Below are 21,188 nucleotides of genomic sequence, written 5' to 3' on the forward strand. Positions count from 1 at the left end.
CCACTTCCAAAAAGATACCCATGTTACAGAGTACACAGAATGCCCAAAGAAAAGCAATACAGAGGTTTAAAAAGTTGATTCCGAAATTTGATACACTTGCAGGAAGAAAAATTCTCTTTCCCTAAAGCCTTCACACAGAAAAAGGTCCAATTAGGAAAGGTAAGGTTTATTATAATTTTTCCGGCAAGCTTCATCTCAAATAAACATTTATTGACGAGGATAGTATCTTTCCTGCATTTTTTGCAGTGCGATTGCTTGCTCCTATGACAACTTCTACATCAAACGGCAAAATTGTTGCTTTCTATGCCTCTTTATCCCAGGATGTTCCATCCCCAAAGGGCACTTCATCCTTGCATTTGATAACGTAATCACAAATGCTGGAAATGCCTATCATGCCCTCAAGGGTATCTTCATAGCACCACGGTCTGGTATTTTCGTGTTTACATGGAATATCAGAATGCATGGATTATCACATCATACGACGGAGCTGTTAGTCAGTAACAATGTCGCCGAGCCCGACATATCTTGATTCAGCTAATACTATTGGTGGCTGTGTTACTGGTACTGTGGTGGTGCACGTTAACCAGGGAGATGATGTTTTTCTTGAACTGGTGGAATATAAAACCCGGGGTACATTTTAATGCCTCTAAGAAAAATCATCATTTGTAGGGTGAATTTTAAGTTAATGTATTCTTTTAAAAACCGTACAAGATTTGATTTGTTTCTTTTTCGAAAATATAATATTTAAAGTAATATACGCCGTAATGATGCCGATTTGTATGTGAAACAAAATGATTAAATGATTTGAAACACATAAAGTGTAATGAAAAAATAATATTTCCACAAAATTTAGCTATAAAACTCGTTGTAATAACAGAACAATAAAGCAATATCGCAATCAAGAATTCAGTCTTTTCATGAATATTGATAAAGGAAGTGCGTAAACAGTAGGTCTAAATATAGACACGTATGTCCACGGGAAATTATAGACAACGAGGCACGTTGCATTTTGACAACGATTATTAATAAAAGGTTAATATGCGTCATAACAGAGTATAGATGGTTGATACTGATTACATTTAAAGATAAGTTATATTAATAGTAACACGCCATCCATGTCAAAAGTGAGTTGTATCTCGAAGGGCTTACCTCGTTTTCTTGACGCCGTGTTTGTTTATCAATCTAAAAGTAGCGACGGCGTCACGTGGTGGATTTACTTAAAAATAGACATTATTCTCCTTGCAGGATAATAAATAATTATAATTTGATAACTTTATAACGAATTTTATTTAAATGGTGTAATTTACAGCATTTTCGTAACTTTTATTGGTAAACAAAAAATATAAATTTCCAGCCGTATTTTAAAATGGCGCACGTTATAGCGATATTACTTTAAATGTTGATTATTCAGCGAAATATTTTGAATATCTTTTCAACTTTAATTCTAAATTTTTATCTTTAATCATTATATACATTACCTATCTTCGTCTCACCACAGCTCTGTTTCTCTTGATCACAATCAATCTCTATTCACTCAAAAGTGTTTTTTCTTCATATATCTTCTATGAAATACACTGTTTTAATTGCTGAACATACATGTATCATACAAGTTGCAAATGATGACGTTAAAGCACAATCTTTCATTAAAGAAGATCTTATCATTCTAATAACGATAGGTTTTTCTCGATAGAAACACAATTCTTTCTAAAATCGAGAAAAACCAAACTCCATATAGTGGCTTTACGTAACAGTTCAAAATGAACTCTTTCGATGTGCTAAAATAATCTTCCCCATATCTAAAAATGATGTCTCAATGGTACTTAAAAACCCTTTGCACTAGGAACATTATTTTTCCTATAGTTCTACTTGATATGATGTTAAATTACAATATTTGCACTCATGCTTTCACTCTTTTTACATTCTTTTTCCATTTATGATTGTCTCTGCTTCCATTCGATTGATTGATTGATTGTATACTATTTAACACCCCTCTCCAGAATATTTCACTGATATTGAGATGTCACCATTGCCGATGAAGGGCTGCAAATTTAGGCATATGCTCGGCACTTACGGCCTTTGAGCAGGGAGGGATCTTTATCGTGCCACACCTACTGTGACACGGCGACCATTCGAGAATTTGTTTTTAATTTGTAAAGAGTCTTCACCTAATGCTGATGAAGGACTCCAAATTTAGACCTCTACTCGAAAACTTCTTGATCATGTCAACGATTACCGTGAAACGGACTTTCAGCTCTAAACGAACTTGGCAACGTGAAAGGAACAAATACTACTATATTTACGTCTTAGGTCTTTGCGATGCGCTGCAAATGTGAACGCATCGCCTTTGAATTACTGTAGCAGTACTTTTTCCGCGTGGTATTTGCTATGTTAGCGATCACAAGTTTAAGCGGAATTATGGCCCCATGGAAAAAAAGTACTCTACAGTATGATGAATCTACATTTAGTGGAAGAACCGTGTCAGCAACTTACTTAAAATGAAAATATTGCCTTCCGGAATGAGAGAAAAAAGTTGAAGACAGCTTTGATTTATGCCCAAAAACAGGAAACACGGACTTTATAAAATTCAGAAGAGTTAAAGCAAAGTTGGAGTCCAGGCTTTTTGATATCATTGACAGCTGCTTCTTCAATACAAATGGAACTCGTTAATTTACTTACCTCGTCATTGGTCATTTGCAAAATTATTTTGTTAAAACAGATTCTGATTGCACACATAAGTACTCTGAAGTTGACATCAAGAAGATGCTTGAGTTTCTGATTGACAATATCTATGTGGGTTTTGGAGACCAGGTATTCCAACAATCTAATGGAATTCACATGGGTACAAATTGGTCTCGTTATTAGCAGACTTATTTTTATATTCATATGAAGCAGAATTTATGCAAAATCTTCAAATCGACATTTAGATATATCGACGACGTATCGTCAATTAATAATGATAATTTCCATTCCTACGTCGATACGATATATCCTGGTGAGCTTGAGATAAAAGATACCACAGAGTCCGACACTTCTTCTTCATACTTGGATATTTTACTTGAAAAAGACACTAATGGTAACTAAAACCAAGCTATATGATAAACGTGATGACTTTAACTTTTCTATCGTCAGCTTCCTTACTTATGCAGCAATATACCTTCATCACCTGCATACTGAGTGTATATATCTCAGTTGATTCGATACGCAAGAGCATGCTCTACGTATGAACAATTTCTTAAACGAGGTAAATTATTGACAAGCAAGTTGATGAAACAAGAATATCAACAGTCTCGTTTAAAGTCATCATTTCGTACGTTCTATGGTCGATACAATGACCTTGTCAGCAAATACAATTTATCATTGAGTCAAATGCTGACTGACGTTTTTCATACCAATTGTTAGTCCATTATTTATACACTGAATTGACGACGGATTTTTTCCGTTATTTCCTGATCGTGACAACGAGCACAAGGCGGGTGTGACCTGTCGGCAGGGGATGCTCACTCTTCCATGGCACCTGATCTCACCTCTGATGTTCCGGAGGTCCGTGTTTGCTCTGCTCTTTTTTTTGTATATTACATTTGAGTTTCATAGATTTCCCTCAGATTTACATTATTTGTATTCCGTAGTGCGCAATTAGTGTTAGAATAGTGTTAGAATCTTGGAAGTTTTCCTTCTTTAGTTTTGTAATTTATTATTTTCATTTTTGAAAGGAAAACACTATTATTTTACATTACATTAAGTCTGCAAATAAATACTGTAAAGAATCCTATTAAACTGTTCTATTTATTGCTCAGCAGAGTCACTCATGTGATTTACTACCATCCCTCAAACTGTGACAGTTTGTCCCCGAGGATGCTTGTCGATCGGTACTTATTCATGCATGAGTACACAGAATAACGAAATGATACTGGCAGGTACGTCGCCCAGTATAAAAATGCGTCACTCCGGTGCCCCTCGGATAATCCTCAGGGATATTAATCATATGTCATATGTACAGTCTTCAGATTCCCAGTTTTGGTATATAAAACCAATACATCACATACCAAATTGAAAGAGTGTAAAGTTTCTATTACAGATATATTGGATAATTCCTTTTCCGATCCAATGTCTTCGGTTTCAAAATGTTCTGTACGAAACTGTAAAACTTGTGACATTTCGATAACTGACACTTTTTTTTTTACCAGTAATCTTACTGGACAGAGCTTCTATACCAAAACTTCGGAAAATCTGAACTGCAAATCTTCTAATGCTGTCTATGGAATAGAATGTAATCTGTGTGGACTTATTTATGTCGGTGAAACCAAGGGATCGCTTAACAAAAGAATATCAGGTCATCGATTTCAAATAAATCATGGGGGTTAGCAGCTTTTATACAAACATTTTAATTTACCTGATCATTCTATTTTGTAAATGAAAGTTAGAATTCTAGAAAAGATTTATCACCACACAAATAGTCCGTCGTTGAGTACACATTTCCGTAGACAACGAGAAGAATTTTGGATTAGAACACTAGGGACAGCCTTTCCCTATGGATGTAATGACAATGTCGATAGTGTTGGAAATCTTTCCATCCCGCAGTGTAATAATGTAAATTTGATGGGACTTTTTCACAATACTCAGAGACGTAAGCGTAGTCATGGACATCGTTCGTACAATAGACCTGCAATACACGACGTCTCTTCTGATTCATTACTATTTTATGTAAATCAACAGTTAGGTCTACATCATATTCGAACAAAACTTTACTCTGTCCGTTTGAAACTTTTAAATAGTCTTCTTGAAAAGGCCAAGTAATATCCAATTTTAGATTCCTCGTCACCTGAATATAGGCTCGGATCTGTGATTATGGATATTGCATATCATAGGCTTTTTTAACCCGCACGTTTCACGGAAGAAAATGCAGCTAAAACAATCCGTCTTTTCCTTAAACTTCAATATGCCAATAAAGGAATTGACGCGGTGAATACAAGTAATATTCTTAATCACAAAAGGGTCCAGTCTTGTATTCCACCATATTTCAAGTTAAAGACTACACCTTGTATTTCCTACAAATATACATCGACCATTGCTTCCAAACTTTTCAATTACAAAAACACTTTACATGGCCTGGATATCGACTATCTGAAAAATAATCCCCCTTCGTGCTCAAGTTCTTCTTCGCCCTATGACTATAGTCGTGCTGGACACGTTATTACAGGTGACGTAAATATAGTTCGTAATGAGGACCTTAGATCACTTATTTTAAAAGGTCCTAAATATAGGGAACCCCGATCCTTCAACTGGCGTCGGAATTTCATAAATATTATGGATTCTGTTGAAAATTACGCCAGACGATGGGCTAGATATGAAAAAGAAGACGTTGACACCTTGTCAGAATGGATTAAATGTATCAGATCCATGTTAAAGTCACGTATTAAAAGATTGAGGGGCAAAATGAAAACCATTTATCCTTCTTTGTTCAATAAACCAGACGTGAAAAAAGAATTAGATAGATTACACGATCAATACGTACTGGTTTTGCCGACAAAACAGGTAACAACATTGTCTTCGTTTGTAAGGTTCATTATATAAATTGCATTCTAGAAGAACTTGGATTTAATTCTACAAGTGGTAATCCTACTTATACTCGTACTTCTCTTTCTAAGGAAGAAATTCATCAAAATCACCTGTCAGTTTTGAATACTTTTAATATTCCACAGAGCCAAAATGAATTTGAACTACCTTATATATATTGGATTCCGAAACGTCATAAGAATTCTTACAAACAAAGATATATTGCAGGTTCCAGTAAATGTTCAACCAAGCCTCTTTCGTTACTTCTCACTAAGATATTGACAGTAGTGAAGGAAAAACCTCAAGAGTACTTTGCAACTATATATTCAAGAAGTGGTGTAAATCAGATGTGGATACTTAAAAATTCTAAAGAACTTTTGGACAATTTGAAATCACAAGACTTTACAAAAATCAACAGCTTAAAAACTTACGAATTTTCAACTTTATACACAACAATTCCCCACGACAAATTAAAATCCGGGCTTTTTGATATCATTGACAGCTGCTTCTTCAATAAAAATGGAACTCGTAAATTTACTTACCTCGTCATTGGTCATTTGCAAAATTATTTTGTAAAAACAGATTCTGACTGCACACATAAGTACTCTGAAGTTGACATCAAGAAGATACTTGTGTTTCTGATGGACAATATCTATGTGGTTTTTGGAGACCAGGTATTCCAACAATCTATTGGAATTACCTAGGTACAAATTCTGCTCCGTTATTAGCAGACTTATTTTTATATTCATATGAAGCAGAATTTATGCAAAATCTTATGCGTGAAAAGAAGAAAACACTTGCTGTGGCCTTCAACTCGATATTTAGATATATCGACGACTATTGTCAATTAATAATGATAATTTCCATTCCTACGTCGATACGATATATCCTGGTGAGCTTGAGATAAAAATACCACAGAGTCCGACACTTCTGCTTCATACTTGGATATTTTACTTGAAAAAGACACTAATGGTAATCTAACAACCAAGCTATATGATAAACGTGATGACTTTAACTTTTCTATCGTCAGCTTCCTTACTTATGCAGCAATATACCTTCATCACCTGCATACTGAGTGTATATATCTCAGTTGATTCGATACGCAAGAGCATGCTCTACGTATGAACAATTTCTTAAACGAGGTAAATTATTGACAAGCAAGTTGATGAAACAAGAATATCAACAGTCTCGTTTAAAGTCATCATTTCGTACGTTCTATGGTCGATACAATGACCTTGTCAGCAAATACAATTTATCATTGAGTCAAATGCTGACTGACGTTTTTCATACCAATTGTTAGTCCATTATTTATACACTGAATTGACGACGGATTTTTTCCGTTATTTCCTGATCGTGACAACGAGCACAAGGCGGGTGTGACCTGTCGGCAGGGGATGCTCACTCTTCCATGGCACCTGATCTCACCTCTGATGTTCCGGAGGTCCGTGTTTGCTCTGCTTTTTTTTTTTGTATATTACATTTGAGTTTCATAGATTTCCCTCAGATTTCACATTATTTGTATTCCGTAGTGCGCAATTAGTGTTAGAATAGTGTTAGAATCTTGGAAGTTTTCCTTCTTTAGTTTTGTAATTTATTATTTTCATTTTTGAAAGGAAAACACTTTATTTACATTACATTAAGTCTGCAAATAAATACTGTAAAGAATCCTATTAAACTGTTCTATTTATTGCTCAGCAGAGTCACTCATGTGATTTACTACCATCCCTCAAACTGTTGAACATTTTTGCTCTACTCATAGATTGTTGAATCAATTTTAGCCAATTTATGGGACAAGAGGACAATAAATTTAATGTTCATGGTTTTTGTCTGGGATGGAGAAAAATGTATTCTTTAAAAATCTTTATTAAACCTCAACTGATTTTGAACTGTATGAAAGTAAATCGATATGCTTTGCTGATTCCCTGAAAATCACTATAAAACACTGATTTTTTGCGTAAAGATGCATCAATTTATTTTGATGAACTAATTACACCTATTTGGAATACCTAGTACAGCTCAACAAAGTTTTTAAGCTCACATGGTTTTTCGCACAAATTAAAGTCACATTGTAATGATGTAATATTTTTTATCGAGACAACAAAATGCATTTTAAAAGGATTTGTTTACATGATTTGAGTTTTATTTCATTTACTTCATTATCCTACCCTCAAATTTCGTTTCCATCTGCAATGTTAATCCTTTTCGGCGCTATATTTCGACAAAACCAAGAGGAGTTTAGTAAATGAGTGAAGATATTTTAAAAATACTCACCTTGAAAAAGAAATTTTAAAATGTTCAACTACATGGTATCAAGGAAAGCTCGTTTTATACAATTTGTAAAAACCTATGGTAGAATCGTATAGTCGAAACATCCTACCATTTATTTTCAAATTCCCCTTTAAAATATCCACTTTGGAAACTTAAGATGATAATTTTAAAAGACATTTATGATTGACATTATATATGTAATATAATGTAGGGTTATGTCATTGTACTGCAGTTCGAAAATGGTATTTTTTTATTACAACAATGTGACCTTATTTGTGCGAAAAACCATGTGAGCTTAAAAAGTTTTTGAGCTGTAATTTATCTTGCCTACTGATACATTGTAATTATTTTATAGATCATTTACTTAGTATTCAAATTTTAAAAAATCTTTTACAAAATTGATTATTTCATCTACATAATAGTCTGTGTAATCAATACATGCATTTCCATTGCAAACCTTATAAATGCACTGCATGTAAACAAGAACAGTAACAGTGTTTGAAGATGGTCTATTTTTTTCTATACAGTTAAAGTAAATCATTATGGGAGTCGGCTATTTCGTCGGAGCCTCAGAAAATGTACATTAAAGGTTTGCAAGATGTGAAATTTAAATCTACTTATAACAAATTATTGAGAAAATAGCGTCCATTTCTGCTTGTTTTTAATATAGGAGAACACCTTTGTAGGACATGGATTTTTTTTTCTAGATGCCCGGAAGCTTCTGTGGCGTTACTGGTATAGACAAAAAACAGAGAGTATGCCAGCTTTGTGGCAACGAACTTTGAAAAAAAATTTCAAAGTGCGTTAAATTGGGACAAAATCAACGCACTTTGAAACTTTGAAATTTTTTTCAAAGTGCGTTAAATTTGGGACACACTCAACGCACTTGAAATTTTTTTTGAAAGTGCGTTAAGAGTGTACAGAAACATCTTTACCATTACATTATTTTTTTTACATTGGGGACATGTAACGCAGTTTGAAAAAAATATGTATTAAACAAAAAATTCTATACTTATATTTTAGTAATTGAGAGAATCAATTCTTAATACTTAATATATCTTTCGAAAAAGTTTTAATTTAATTTACATGTACTCATGAGAACAATGAAAAGACAAGTAGAAGGTCTCTCAGCCCAACTCTTTTTTTTTCTTATACATTTATTGTACATAGCCGTCGGTAGCAAATTGAAAGAGGATTCCCCCAATGTAAGCCCCAATTTCAATGCCTACATTATATCTTTGAAAAACATTTGTGTGCCTAAGTCCCCTCTTCCCGGTACCGATGCCTATGCTATACCCAAATATATATATACGTATTTGCATAACTGTTAAACGTTAAAAACTTTCAATAAATTTTAGTTTACATTAAATGCATGCAAACTGAAAAAAATTAAGTTCAGTAAAATTTCAAAGTGGAAAAAATCAAGATCGCTCAATTTCACATCCTGAAGTGACATCATCACCAGAGAGTTATCAAACAGGTTCAATTATTTATCATACCTAAGATTTGCAAGAATATTGACCAAGCCACACAAAATTTGTCAAATGCGTTATTATGGTCGATATTAAAGCACGTACTTTGAAAAGAAATTTTATTTTTCAAGGTGCGTTAATTTGGTTCCAAATTTAACACACTTTAATAACATTTTCAAAGTGCGTTGTAACACAGCTTAATCTTCCTGTCAGTTGAGAACTTTAATACAAAACACTACAATAGATCAACGAGTTTTACCATGCAGTAGTTGCACCTAAATTTCCCATGAACCATTATGAGAAAAGTATTACATGTAGGGCTTTGAATAAAGATAACATAATAAATGTTAACAAATATTCAACATTTAATAATTAACTGCTATAAACTAAATTGAATTTAAATGAAGCAGAACCAGAAAGGTATTAAAAATAGAACAAACTAGAGTAACTGTGAACAATGAGCTAACTAAATTTCATTCAGTGGTCATGATGACAGGATTGCAGATAAGAGATCGGTACCCCAAAGCGTAACAGATGGACGGACATCCCGGTTACTATATACCCTCCCGCTTTTCAAGCAAGTGGTAAAATAGATTCATGCAAAAAACAGTACTAGTCTCAATGAAATATTTTTAGAAAAGGTTATCCTCTTATCAGTTCTTTTCTGTGTCGTTAAAGACGCATTGATAACACATTTGAGGTGAGCACTTTTAACACAGGACTAGACTTGAAATGCAGACAGGATTATTTCTTTTTATACTGGTCCAATTCCTCTATCTCCCTATTAATGGTCATGGTTGGGAAACATTTAGTACCAATACAGACTTGAAGGCGGTGATGGAGAAATTAGAGGAACTCCAGACGACTGTACACAAAGTGATCGCATTTCTCAGTTAGAGAATCAGAACAGAAACTTGGAAAAACGTATTGCTACCGATCTCCGCAGTAGAGAGAGCAAACAAGATAAACGGATTTCCATTCTAGAGAAGCAGTACTCGCGTTTAGAAGAACGCTTGAAAAAACACTCCAAGGACATTTTTTATGTGAAAACGCTTGAGAAGACCACTATGAAAAAGATTTCCGGTTTACTGAGTAGACAAAACGTCCAAGAAAAACTCTTCAGAAATCTGAAGGATCGACTTCAAAATTTGATGAACTCCCAAGAAGAAAAGTCCTTTTTTGCTAATGCCCTCACGCAACACAAAGAAAGTTTGATAAGAAAAGGTAAAATACGGCGATAAACTGCCAACGTTAAATCATATTTATATCACTTGAAGAAAATTTTAATTTCTACTTACTGCATTTATTTCATTTTCAGAGCGATTGCATGATCCTGTGACAACTACTGCGTCACTCAACAACATTGTTGCGTTCTATGCGTATTTATCACAGGATGTTCCATCTCCAAGCGCGCACTACATCCTTGCATTTGATAACGTAATCACGAACGCTGGAAATGCCTATCATTCCCATACGGGTACCTTCATAGCGCCACGGTCTGGTCTATACGTGTTTACGTGGACTATCAGAATGTATGGAGATTCATATCACTCAACAGAATTGTTGATCAATAACAATTTTGTTGGGTCGACATATCTAAACTCAGCTAATACTATCAGTGGCAGTGTTACCGGTATTGTGGTGGTGCATGTTAACCAGGGAGATGATGTTTTTCTTAGAACGGGTGGAGAATACAACAATGGTAACATTTACAGTGACAATCTTGGAAAATCATCTCTTGCAGGATGGGCTTTGGCATAAAGGCGACAACTTAAAATAAATTGATGAATTATCTTGTTTTTTTTATTCAAAAGAGGGCAATATCCGTATATTTCTGCATGGACTGATCCAGAAGGTGTGGCATAGAGATCATGGAAGTTTAGAACACCTGGCCGCTGCTAATTTTAAAAGTTATTTTTTTTTTGTGAATGTAAAAGATGACAATAACAACAGCTATGAACAACGGAAAATCTCTTAATTTCCTAAGAAATACGAAAAAAACAAGTCGATTCACATTTCTAAAAGAGACAAATTGGCAAACGGCCGTCAAGTTTGGGGGGCAAAAATGGTTTTCATCTGCAGTAGTCAGCAGTTCATTGGCCGTTGTCTTGCCCGATTTCACAATTTTTTTGGTCCGCGTACCAATTTTGTACCCCCCGGGTCAAGGTTTTCTGGTAGTGGTTTACCGATTTCTTCATTTAGGCAGTCATAGAATATTCTGTCGACCAAACACTGATCATTGTCTGACTACTAGCAGTCATTTGTCAAGTCAGTCGACAGTCTATCAACATGTAGGAATTAAAACTACACGGTTCGTGAAAAGGGATTTGTTCGCCATATTCCATTATTCGCTCGTTATATCTGTTCAATGTAATCAGTTGTCATCGGTATAGACAGACGCATGCTACCCAGTGCCCAGTAGGGAAAAAAATAGTATATTTCTTTTACGGTAATATAGCAAGACTTCAAAGAAACTTACAGAAGTTGCACAGGTCGGTGCTGTAACAGACACATTCAAAAACATGTGACTGCATTTAAATATATAAATAAAAACAATGCATGTTAACTAACAAGAACATGTGTTGCCATTCCACTCCGAAAACTATGACAATGAAGCAGTCAGATGTAACGAATGTGAAGATAGATTAGTATGATCAAATTAAAATGTGCCTATTCCCACCTCTGATGCTTTGGAGATCCGTGTTTGCTCTGTTTCTGTTTTTTACTGACTTTTGATCTTGAATACTGTTCGTTATCGCCATATGTTTCTATTTACGAGTCGTGTTCAGCTTTAAGTTTTCCAAAACGTCGGTTAAAAATGTTCGACCGGTCAAGGTAGTCATTTTACAAAACAAATCGAAACTTTAAAAAAGTTTCTTTTTCCTCTTTTTATTATTTTGGTGCAAAATAAATATATTTGAACTCGTTATTTTCTAACCCAAAAAATTACCATATCTCAGAATGTATCATGAATCCTATAATTATGGTTAAGGTCACAAGACTTAAACTGGGAATGGGGATAAAATTATTTCTTACTTAATGAGTCAAGTTTATTTAATGTTATCTTATTAATGGCCCCTGTATGAAGTACTCAGTATAAACTTGATCGTTACCGACATAGTCATGAAGAAATTAAAGGAATTCCAAATGACCATTCACATCAAAAGCGAACGCATTCCTCAGCTAGTAGAACAGAATCACAGGTTACTTAAAACTGTTGCCTCTGATGTCTTCGACAGAGAGAGTCAACAGGATGAGCGTATTTCTAAATTAGAGAAACTATATTTGTTTTTAGAAGAAAGTGTGATTATCCAGTCAAAGGGCATTTTAGCTCAGGAAAAGCAAAGAGAAGGAATATGAAAAATACTTCTAAATTTCTGAGTAGACAGAGCATACAAGAAAAACGGTATAGTGATATTAGAGTTCTGCTACAATACTCTCAGGATGAAACGTCTGATTTCTATATATCTATCAAACAGCACAAAGAAAGTTCGATAAGAAAAGGTAAGACATATGAATACTAATTTACAACAAAGCTTTGTCGATATACAACAGCCAATATAATGTCATTTTTAAGTTTTATTACCGGTATAACAATAATGTGCTTTCTACATATCTCCAGAATACCATCATTTTTTTTTTTAGAACGATCGCTTGTACTCTTGGTTTAACTGCAGCGTCCCTCGAAAACATTGTCGCTTTCTATAATAGATATCCGTCCCTTATCCAACTGCGCACCACATTCTTACACTTGATTAGGTTATCACCAATGTCGGAAATTCCTACCATCCCCTCTCTGATACATTCATAGCCCCCTGATCTGGTTTCTACGTATTTACATGGACTATCAGAATGTATGGAGTATCATACCACAGGACAGAACTGTTGGTCAATAACAATTTCGTTACTCAGTAACAAATATTCACATAGATGACAGTGTTACCGGTAGTGTCCACACATCTCAGTACTAACGTCCACATGGATGGCAGTGTTACTGGTATGTTGTTGTGCATGTGGAGGAGAGAGATTATGCCATGAACAGCAGTGTGTTACTAGTACTGTCGTTTTGAATCAGTACTAACGTTCACATGGATGGCAGTGTTACTGGTACTGTCGTTGTACATCTGTACTAACGTCCACATGGATGGTAGTGTTACTGGTACTGTCGTGGTACATCAGTTCTAATGTCCACATGGATGGTAGTGTTACTGGTGCTGTCTTTGTACATCAGTATTCACGTCCACATGGATGGTAGTGTTACTGGTACTGTCTTTGTACATCAGTACTAACGTCCACATGGATGGTAGTGTTACTAGTGCTGTCTTTGTACATCAGTATTCACGTCCACATGGATGGCAGTGTTACTGGTACTGTCCTTGTACATCAGTACTAACATCCACATGGATGGTAGTGTTACTGGTACTGTCCTTATACATCAGTACTGATGTCCACATGGATGGCAGTGTTACTGGTACTGTCGTTGTACATCAGTACTAACGTCCACATGGATGGTAGTGTTACTAGTACTGTCGTTGTACATCAGTACTAACGTCCACATGGATGGCAGTGTTATTGGTACTGTTGTTGTACATCAGTACTAACGTCCACATAGATGGCAGTGTTATTGGTACTGTCGTTGTACATCAGTACTAACGTCCACATGGATTTTAGTGTTACTGGTACTGTCGTTGTACATCAGTATTCACGTTCACATGGATGGCAGTGTTATTGGTACTGTCGTTGTACATCAGTACTAACATCCACATAGATGGCAGTGTTATTGGTACTGTTCTTGTTCATCAGTGCTAACGTTCACATGGATGGCAGTGTTTCTGGTACTGTCCATACATCTCAGTACTAACGTCCACATGGATGGCAGTGTTACTGGTACTGTCCTTGTACATCAGTACTAACGTCCACATGGATGTTAGTGTTACTGGTACTGTCGTTGTACATCAGTAATAACGTCCACATGGATGTTAGTGTTACTAGTACTGTCCACACATCTCAGTACTAACGTACAAATGGATGGCAGTGTTACTGGTACTGTCGTTGTACATGTTGAGGAGGGAGATGATGTCATGTTAAGGACGGCTGACATATCTAACGGGGGAAATATAATAATTATAAGTAGACCCGAAGGTCGATCTTCATTTGCAGGATGGGTTAGCTTAACATTACCAAATAAATAAAGTGTTCAAGTTATCAAATTCCATTATTTTTACATGCAGTTCTACATGAATTTTCTTACTTGATACAATTCTGTATCCATTATTTTACTTTCCGTCAATTTTCAATTTGGATAATTATTTCAGCTAAACGAAAGGACATTCTAGGCAATGTGACCTTTGATAAGCCAGATATTATTCTTAACTCTACCATAAAACAAGAATTATTATTTATGTGAAATCCAATTTTCTTTTTGTTATTATTAATAATTCTTATTTTATTTTCCATTTAACATATTCAGAGTTAGTGAAACCTTAGTACTAGTATTAATTATGGTTATGGGAAGAGGTCAACTTTCTACCCTTCATTAGTACATTTCTTGCCATGACAATCCACATTAACAACTTTTTTTAAAATCCGGTGCTACCTATGATCTTGTATATAAGTAAATATAGCATACACATAAATATTACAAAAATAACTAAAATAAAATTCCATTACATCATATGTTTTGAGAGATGGACAAACACACACACACCTATAACCCTGTCCATAATGAATCGACCGGAATTGGTGTGCGAATTTCGGTTCAACACCATTACTGTTCTTTTAATTTAGGGAGAAATATCATTATCTGCAAAATTTTGGGAAAGGTTTACATATCAGAAAGATAAGAAATACTAAGTGAAGAGTCCCAAAGAAAGCGACCTAAAATGGCGTCAATGCATTTCGTAGTTGTTGCACTTTTGGTGCACATTCAATTATTATGTTGTGTCAACGGAAACAGTTTTGATCGAAATTGGAGGTCAGTAGTTAATATATTAAACGATCTACAAAACACTATTAATATTCAAAATGAGCGAATTTCCCTGTTAGAAAAGCAAAGGGACATGCCAAACATGGGATCATTTGAAGAACTTCAGAGGATTATCATTACTCAAAACAAACGCATTTCATCTTTGGAGAGGCAAGTCAATGACTTAGAAGAGACCATTATTAGCCAATCCAGAGCATCTGAATCTCAAGGAAATACCACAACCCATAAGCAATCTAAAATTCCTGCTCACCAACGAAAACATCATCAACATCCTAGCTCCAGTTTTAATTTTCTTAGACCTCCACGCGTTTTCCAAGGGAAAGAAAGAACAACTTCAAAAATATCAAGATTTACAAAAAAACCAAAGTGTGAAAAATTACTAAGAGGAGGTATCAATTGTTTGTTACATTCTAGTTTGAAAACATTACCTGTATATGAAATACTATATTTCGCCTTGACAAAATCAAAGTTCATTCTGAAATACATGTAGAATCTATTGCCTTTTTATTTTGTTTGATTTCATATTTTCATCAATATGCAAAGTAAATAATCACACATTTTACTTTGTGTGTGTTTCAGGAAGACTTCTTGCTCCGTTAACAACGCCCACAACCTCACCATCTCCAAGCAATACGGTGGCGTTCTATGCGTACTTGTCCAAAACAATTCCTGCTTTCGTCGGCCATCACATCATTACATTCGATGTAATGGTAACAAATGTTGGTAACGGATATCATCCCTATACTGGGATATTCATTGCACCCCGAGCTGGAATCTACGTTTTCGCCTGGACAATAAGAATGTATGGGTCGTCCTCCCACACAACAGAATTGGTAGTCAATAGCAATGTTGTTGGAGCAGTTTTTCTTAATCCTTTATCACATATTGATGGTAGTGTATCAAATGTTGTTGCTGTGCACGTTAACAAAGGAGATGACGTTTACATAAGAACAGGGGACGACCGGAACTCAGGGGACATAATGAGTCATTCCTGGGGCCGATCCTCTTTTACTGGTTGGATGCTGTCGTAGTCAGGCCAGTTTAATTCCAATTTTGATTCGTCTTTTCACAATTCTTAATGTATTTTTCATTCCGTAAGTGCCATGCAGTTACACTTATTAAATGTATATGATTTTGATACCAGTTGTTGAATCAGTAAATTTCGAGAAGGCTTAATATTCGTGAAATTTATGGTTACCATTCATCCACGAATTTACATACTTCATGAATGAAAACACTAGGGTTTAAGTCATTGGTCCTAGTTATAAGTGGACAATATAAATTTCGTCCCCACCAACGTATAGAATTTAAATAATCCACTAAAATTGGCCTTCATGCATTTTCATGATTCCACAGTAGTTTATTCATTTTATTACAAAAATTGCACCATAATTGTCATTTTAGTATTATTAGATTCAAAATAAATAACACCATATCAAAGAATAAAGGTTTCTATTTTATTTTTTCGAAATCACATTTGGACTTCGTAGTGAGTCTCGGGATTCAAATAATTAGTTTTATCCTGACTATTTTTCAAAATTCTTATGGTTAAAACAGAAACGTTACCGAGATTCTGACAGAATTCAATATTATTAGCGTCCCAGCAGTACACATTGCAGATAAAGCTTTGGGTGATTTGTTGCAAAAAAGTAACTTTTTATAAATAGTTTATGGGGTGGTTTCTTGTCATGTGACACTTGTGTTTAAAATGTCACTGTAAATCTGTGATCCTGGTTCAATTTGAGCACCACAAGTAGGGCATGCCGGACCTGTAACGGTAAATAATGTTTCATATCAAGTGACTGGGATAGGTCAATAGGGTATGATATTTTGAAAAGTTGTGCAAAAGGGTAGATCTTGAGCTTCTTTTGGGAATATACACTTATTACAAAGTACAATTAATGCCTTCAATTTTAGAACACATATGAATACTTTTTAAAAGAAGGTTGGTTTAACAATCAAAAATCAAAATTAAAATTTTATCAAACTTTAAATAAATTAACTTGATGGAAACAATATTATATTTTTTTAATCAAGCATTATTTCTACTGAAGACACACCTGTTGTTTTGACTGAGATCAAGCTGGCCTTTGACATAGATTTGGGTAAAAGTTTGGGCTGATCGTCTGTGAAGCAGTCCATTATTTCGTTGCGTATCAGTTTGGGTTTGTTTGGAGTCAGGTTGTTTTTCTTCATGTATTGGATAATCTGTGTAGATAGAGCTGCCATCGCTTCTTTAGCCTAGATATAAAGTATATTTAAATGGATTCACAAACGGTCAAAGTCAAACAGTTAGAAGACAAAAGTTACACCATGGCACACTGTGTTTTCCAAACGAATTCAAAATATATCAAGTGCATAATCAAAATGTATACAATGCTTTAATATATTCCGTGGGAAAAACGTTGACAAAAATGGCATTTTAACTTAGAAATTGTATGTCTTTTGTCCCAAAAATAGTTATCTCTTTTATCATTATGTGAATTAACCTTTAGCGACATAAGGAGTGGATAGCAATACAGTATATAGTTTAATATATATTTTATTCACAGTATACAGAATATAGTGTATAAGGATTCCTACCAGCGCTGCATTCCCTCCAGTGTTGATATTTTCTTTATGAAAAGCAACAAAGTACGTGTTTGTCCGTACTGCCACTTCCCCTGTCTTCTTATTCTGTAGAGGTGTGTCTGTATTTATATGGAACTGTTCCTGTAGTACGAAACATGTGTCTTTGTAAACGTGGACCAAACAATCATTTCTTTAAAAAAAATATCGTATGTTTGCCAATGTATGAAGTATTTCAGTATCAAAAGTTTGCAATCCAGTATAATTCTAGTATGACTGATTATTTGATACATACCATTAGGCTAAAATCTGCTGGTCCAACACCAATAAAAATTACAGACAAGGGGAGGTGACTGATGGCAATCAATTTTCTTAGGGTTCGTTTGATATCGTTAATGACGCCATCCTGTAATTAAAAAGAGAATATTAATTTGAATGAAATGCCAAGATAACAAACAGTGATTAAGCTCAAACATTATTTAAAACAATAAAAATCGTTAGCAAACAATGCAAACATATCTTGGATCAAATGCCTTGGAGAAGTAAGCATCCCCTTAATTGTCACTACATGTATCGGGATAATGAGAAAATCAGTAAATAATGAACAAAATGCCTAACAACTTACATGAGAGACATCAGTCAACATCTGACCTAGAATGCATTGTACAGTATTTGCAAACAAACTTTGTATCATAAACCTATTTGTCAATAGCCTGCCCTGTTTAATAGAAATTATTTCATGCAGATACCTCTTGCATAACGGTTAAATTGAAGGATATAAACACCCTATACAAGTGATAATGGTATATTGCTACATATATAGGGGGATTTGACGAAAGAAAACATGACATAGATTATATCAGAATCTGAGTTAATTGTCTTTCATTCCGAGTTCAATGGGATATATCACGTTAATATACATGAAAATAACCATCAATGTAGGAATGAAATGAATACCTGTATTGTGATTGATAAAACTTCTTTAATTTATCTTACATGTAAAGACATCCTTTCAGGTCAAAAATTTTGAAGGTTTGAACAGATTCTGCTTCATAAAGACATCAGAGAATCTTACGTTTTACTGACATATGATGATAAGGGTCAACGAACAACAAAATTAAATTTAAATATAATTCCAACTTTTCAACTGTCAGCTTCCTTTATTTACGCAGTAATATTTTGCTATCACCCACATGCTCCAGGTACGATCAATTTTCAAACCAAACCAATACCTTGATGTTAGTGACAGTGATTTCAACAACCTTGGTTATATCACCAATTCGTTAATAATATGGTCGCTAAAATGATCTTGTAAGCAATTGTAACCTCTCACTTGATCATATCATAGCTGATTTGTTTCACACCAATTGATAGGCCTTTGTTTTTATACTGATGTGACTGGTCGACAGGACCGGGGATGCTTGATCTCCCTATGCCCCTGATCCCACCTCTGGATTTTTAGTGATTCGTATTTGTACCTTCTACCAAGTTGTGTATTGCTAATACTTAGATAGATACTTTTTTTAGATCCATCACTGTTCGTTATCATTAAAACCTACAGACTGGAAATAGAGCGATTACTGTAAACCAACTTTTATTCGCGTGCGAGAAATTTTCGCGATGTTGGCGAGAGGTCCGTCATCGCGAATATTTCTCGCTGCGAACCGGTCCTTAAGGTCTATATGTCTTCTAAAACAGATCCATAATAGGTTTGGTCGCGAAAATAAATTGTCGCGAACGAGTTTATTCCCGGTAAATCGCGAAATAAAGTCGTCGCGAATAAAAGTTGGTTTACAGTATTTGCATCAACTTCTGAGAAGTTTTGTGAAGAACCAGAATGATTTTATCAAAATAAGTTTGTGGATGACCGGTGACAAGGTATGTAAATTTTCTATTTCCATTTTATTGAAGAAGCTATAGACGTCAAAGACAAAAAGCCTGGTTTCTTATGTATTATCGGATGTGGTTGTATAAAAACTAGTGCTGAAAAGCTGAAAGATCTGATGATATCAAATTTGGTAAAATGTTACGATTTTAAATTTTCTAAAAGTTCCTTTCAGTTTTTAAGAATCAATATTTAATAATACCACTTCTCGAATATGTTGTTCTGCAGTACTCCTGTCAATTCTCCTTTGTTGTTGATAATATTTTTTGTGAAGAATTAAAGAAAGTAATTGGAAAAGCATGTACTAGTATATAAATATTGCATGTAGTTGAGTGTAACATTGAAAATTTTCACCCCCCGAAAACCATTGTCAACCGAGGCTGCGCCTCGGTTGACAGTGGTTTTATTACATTATACTGAATGTTTTATACAAAACATATTACAGTGAACCATGCGCGCATAAATTCTGCACAGTCGCTATTTTTTGGAATATCACCCGTCGTCAATCAATGTTGACTGTTGCTACGCTGGAGGGCGTGGCTTCATTATTCAGCGGGTAATAATGTTTTTTAACAAATGTTTCTCGACCAATCAGATTCAACTAATTTACATGAAAGTATAATATAATAATCTATATACGAGGGCTGCTCGAAAATTCATGAACATTTTATAAAGAACGAATAAAACACTTACGCAAAATTTCCAATTCCTATGATAATAAGAGAAGTTTCAGGGAAATGATAAACATGCATATGTCTATCGACCCGGAGCAGCATCACTACGTCATTTAACGTCACGTCAGCCGGAGATGGTTTCGCATGTAAAATGATCGGGAGGCGTTTAATACTTTTCCTTCTTTGTAATTACATATTTCAGTACACAAATCAAACAGTTGTGATCTTAAAATGATGCAGTGTCGATTTATGCAACGCAGCTTTAATACCGAAACGATATTAATACCGTACGTAATAACTGATGGTCGTCCGGAGCTTTTGATTTTACTCTGGTTGAATTAATTGTAAAAAAAAAATGTATACCAATGAAATAACAAACCCTAACACATTATTTTTCTCGTTGTTATTGTTTTAGCAGGTCGTTGAGTCTGGAAAAGAGTTCTACATTGCGCTACACAAATCGCTGCTCCGCCCTTGACGTCAAAATCCATTTTTTTGTTCTTAGCAGATTGCTCTACCACGCTTAATTTTTTTTATGATCTCCGTATTCCTGATCAAAATTCTAACAAAGTTGCACAACATGAATTTGAAATAAAGCTGAAAAATTATACACATAAATAGAATTATTTTCGCTCTTATTATGGGTCCACGAAGAGTTAGAACGTTGGTGTTACATATTTTTAATATCTGATTTCGAGACTGCTCCGGGTACCCCTACTAATGAGGCATTTATATACCATTGTACAGAAAATATTTATTATTTGTAAAATATTTTTTGCTTT

General features: G+C 34.7%; 3 protein-coding genes across 3 annotated transcripts; 2 read left to right on the top strand and 1 right to left on the bottom strand.

Moving 5' to 3' along the window:
* Positions 1–10,005: 10,005 nt before the first annotated feature.
* On the top strand, positions 10,006–11,055 carry LOC134263583 (complement C1q-like protein 4). Its single transcript, XM_062745971.1, has 2 exons — positions 10,006–10,517; positions 10,612–11,055. Exons 1-2 carry the CDS (start codon positions 10,361–10,363, stop codon positions 11,052–11,054), a joined length of 600 nt encoding a protein of 199 aa, XP_062601955.1. The 5' UTR covers positions 10,006–10,360; the 3' UTR covers position 11,055.
* A 4,113-nt stretch (positions 11,056–15,168) lies between these two features.
* On the top strand, positions 15,169–16,310 carry LOC134263581 (uncharacterized). The gene is made up of 2 exons (XM_062745970.1): positions 15,169–15,668; positions 15,859–16,310. Exons 1-2 carry the CDS (start codon positions 15,176–15,178, stop codon positions 16,308–16,310), a joined length of 945 nt encoding a protein of 314 aa, XP_062601954.1. The 5' UTR covers positions 15,169–15,175.
* A 606-nt stretch (positions 16,311–16,916) lies between these two features.
* LOC134263584 (copine-2-like) lies at positions 16,917–18,493 on the bottom strand. The gene is made up of 5 exons (XM_062745972.1): positions 18,473–18,493; positions 18,143–18,253; positions 17,863–17,991; positions 17,340–17,520; positions 16,917–17,048 (listed from the first exon to the last, which is right to left on the bottom strand). Exons 1-5 carry the CDS (start codon positions 18,491–18,493, stop codon positions 16,966–16,968), a joined length of 525 nt encoding a protein of 174 aa, XP_062601956.1. The 3' UTR covers positions 16,917–16,965.
* Positions 18,494–21,188: the final 2,695 nt, after the last annotated feature.

This window comes from Saccostrea cucullata, unplaced genomic scaffold, assembly GCF_032062105.1.
Source record: "Saccostrea cucullata isolate Sc308-1 unplaced genomic scaffold, CSIRO_AGI_Scuc_v1 ctg11377, whole genome shotgun sequence".
Classification (NCBI taxonomy): Eukaryota; Metazoa; Mollusca; class Bivalvia; order Ostreida; family Ostreidae; genus Saccostrea; species Saccostrea cuccullata.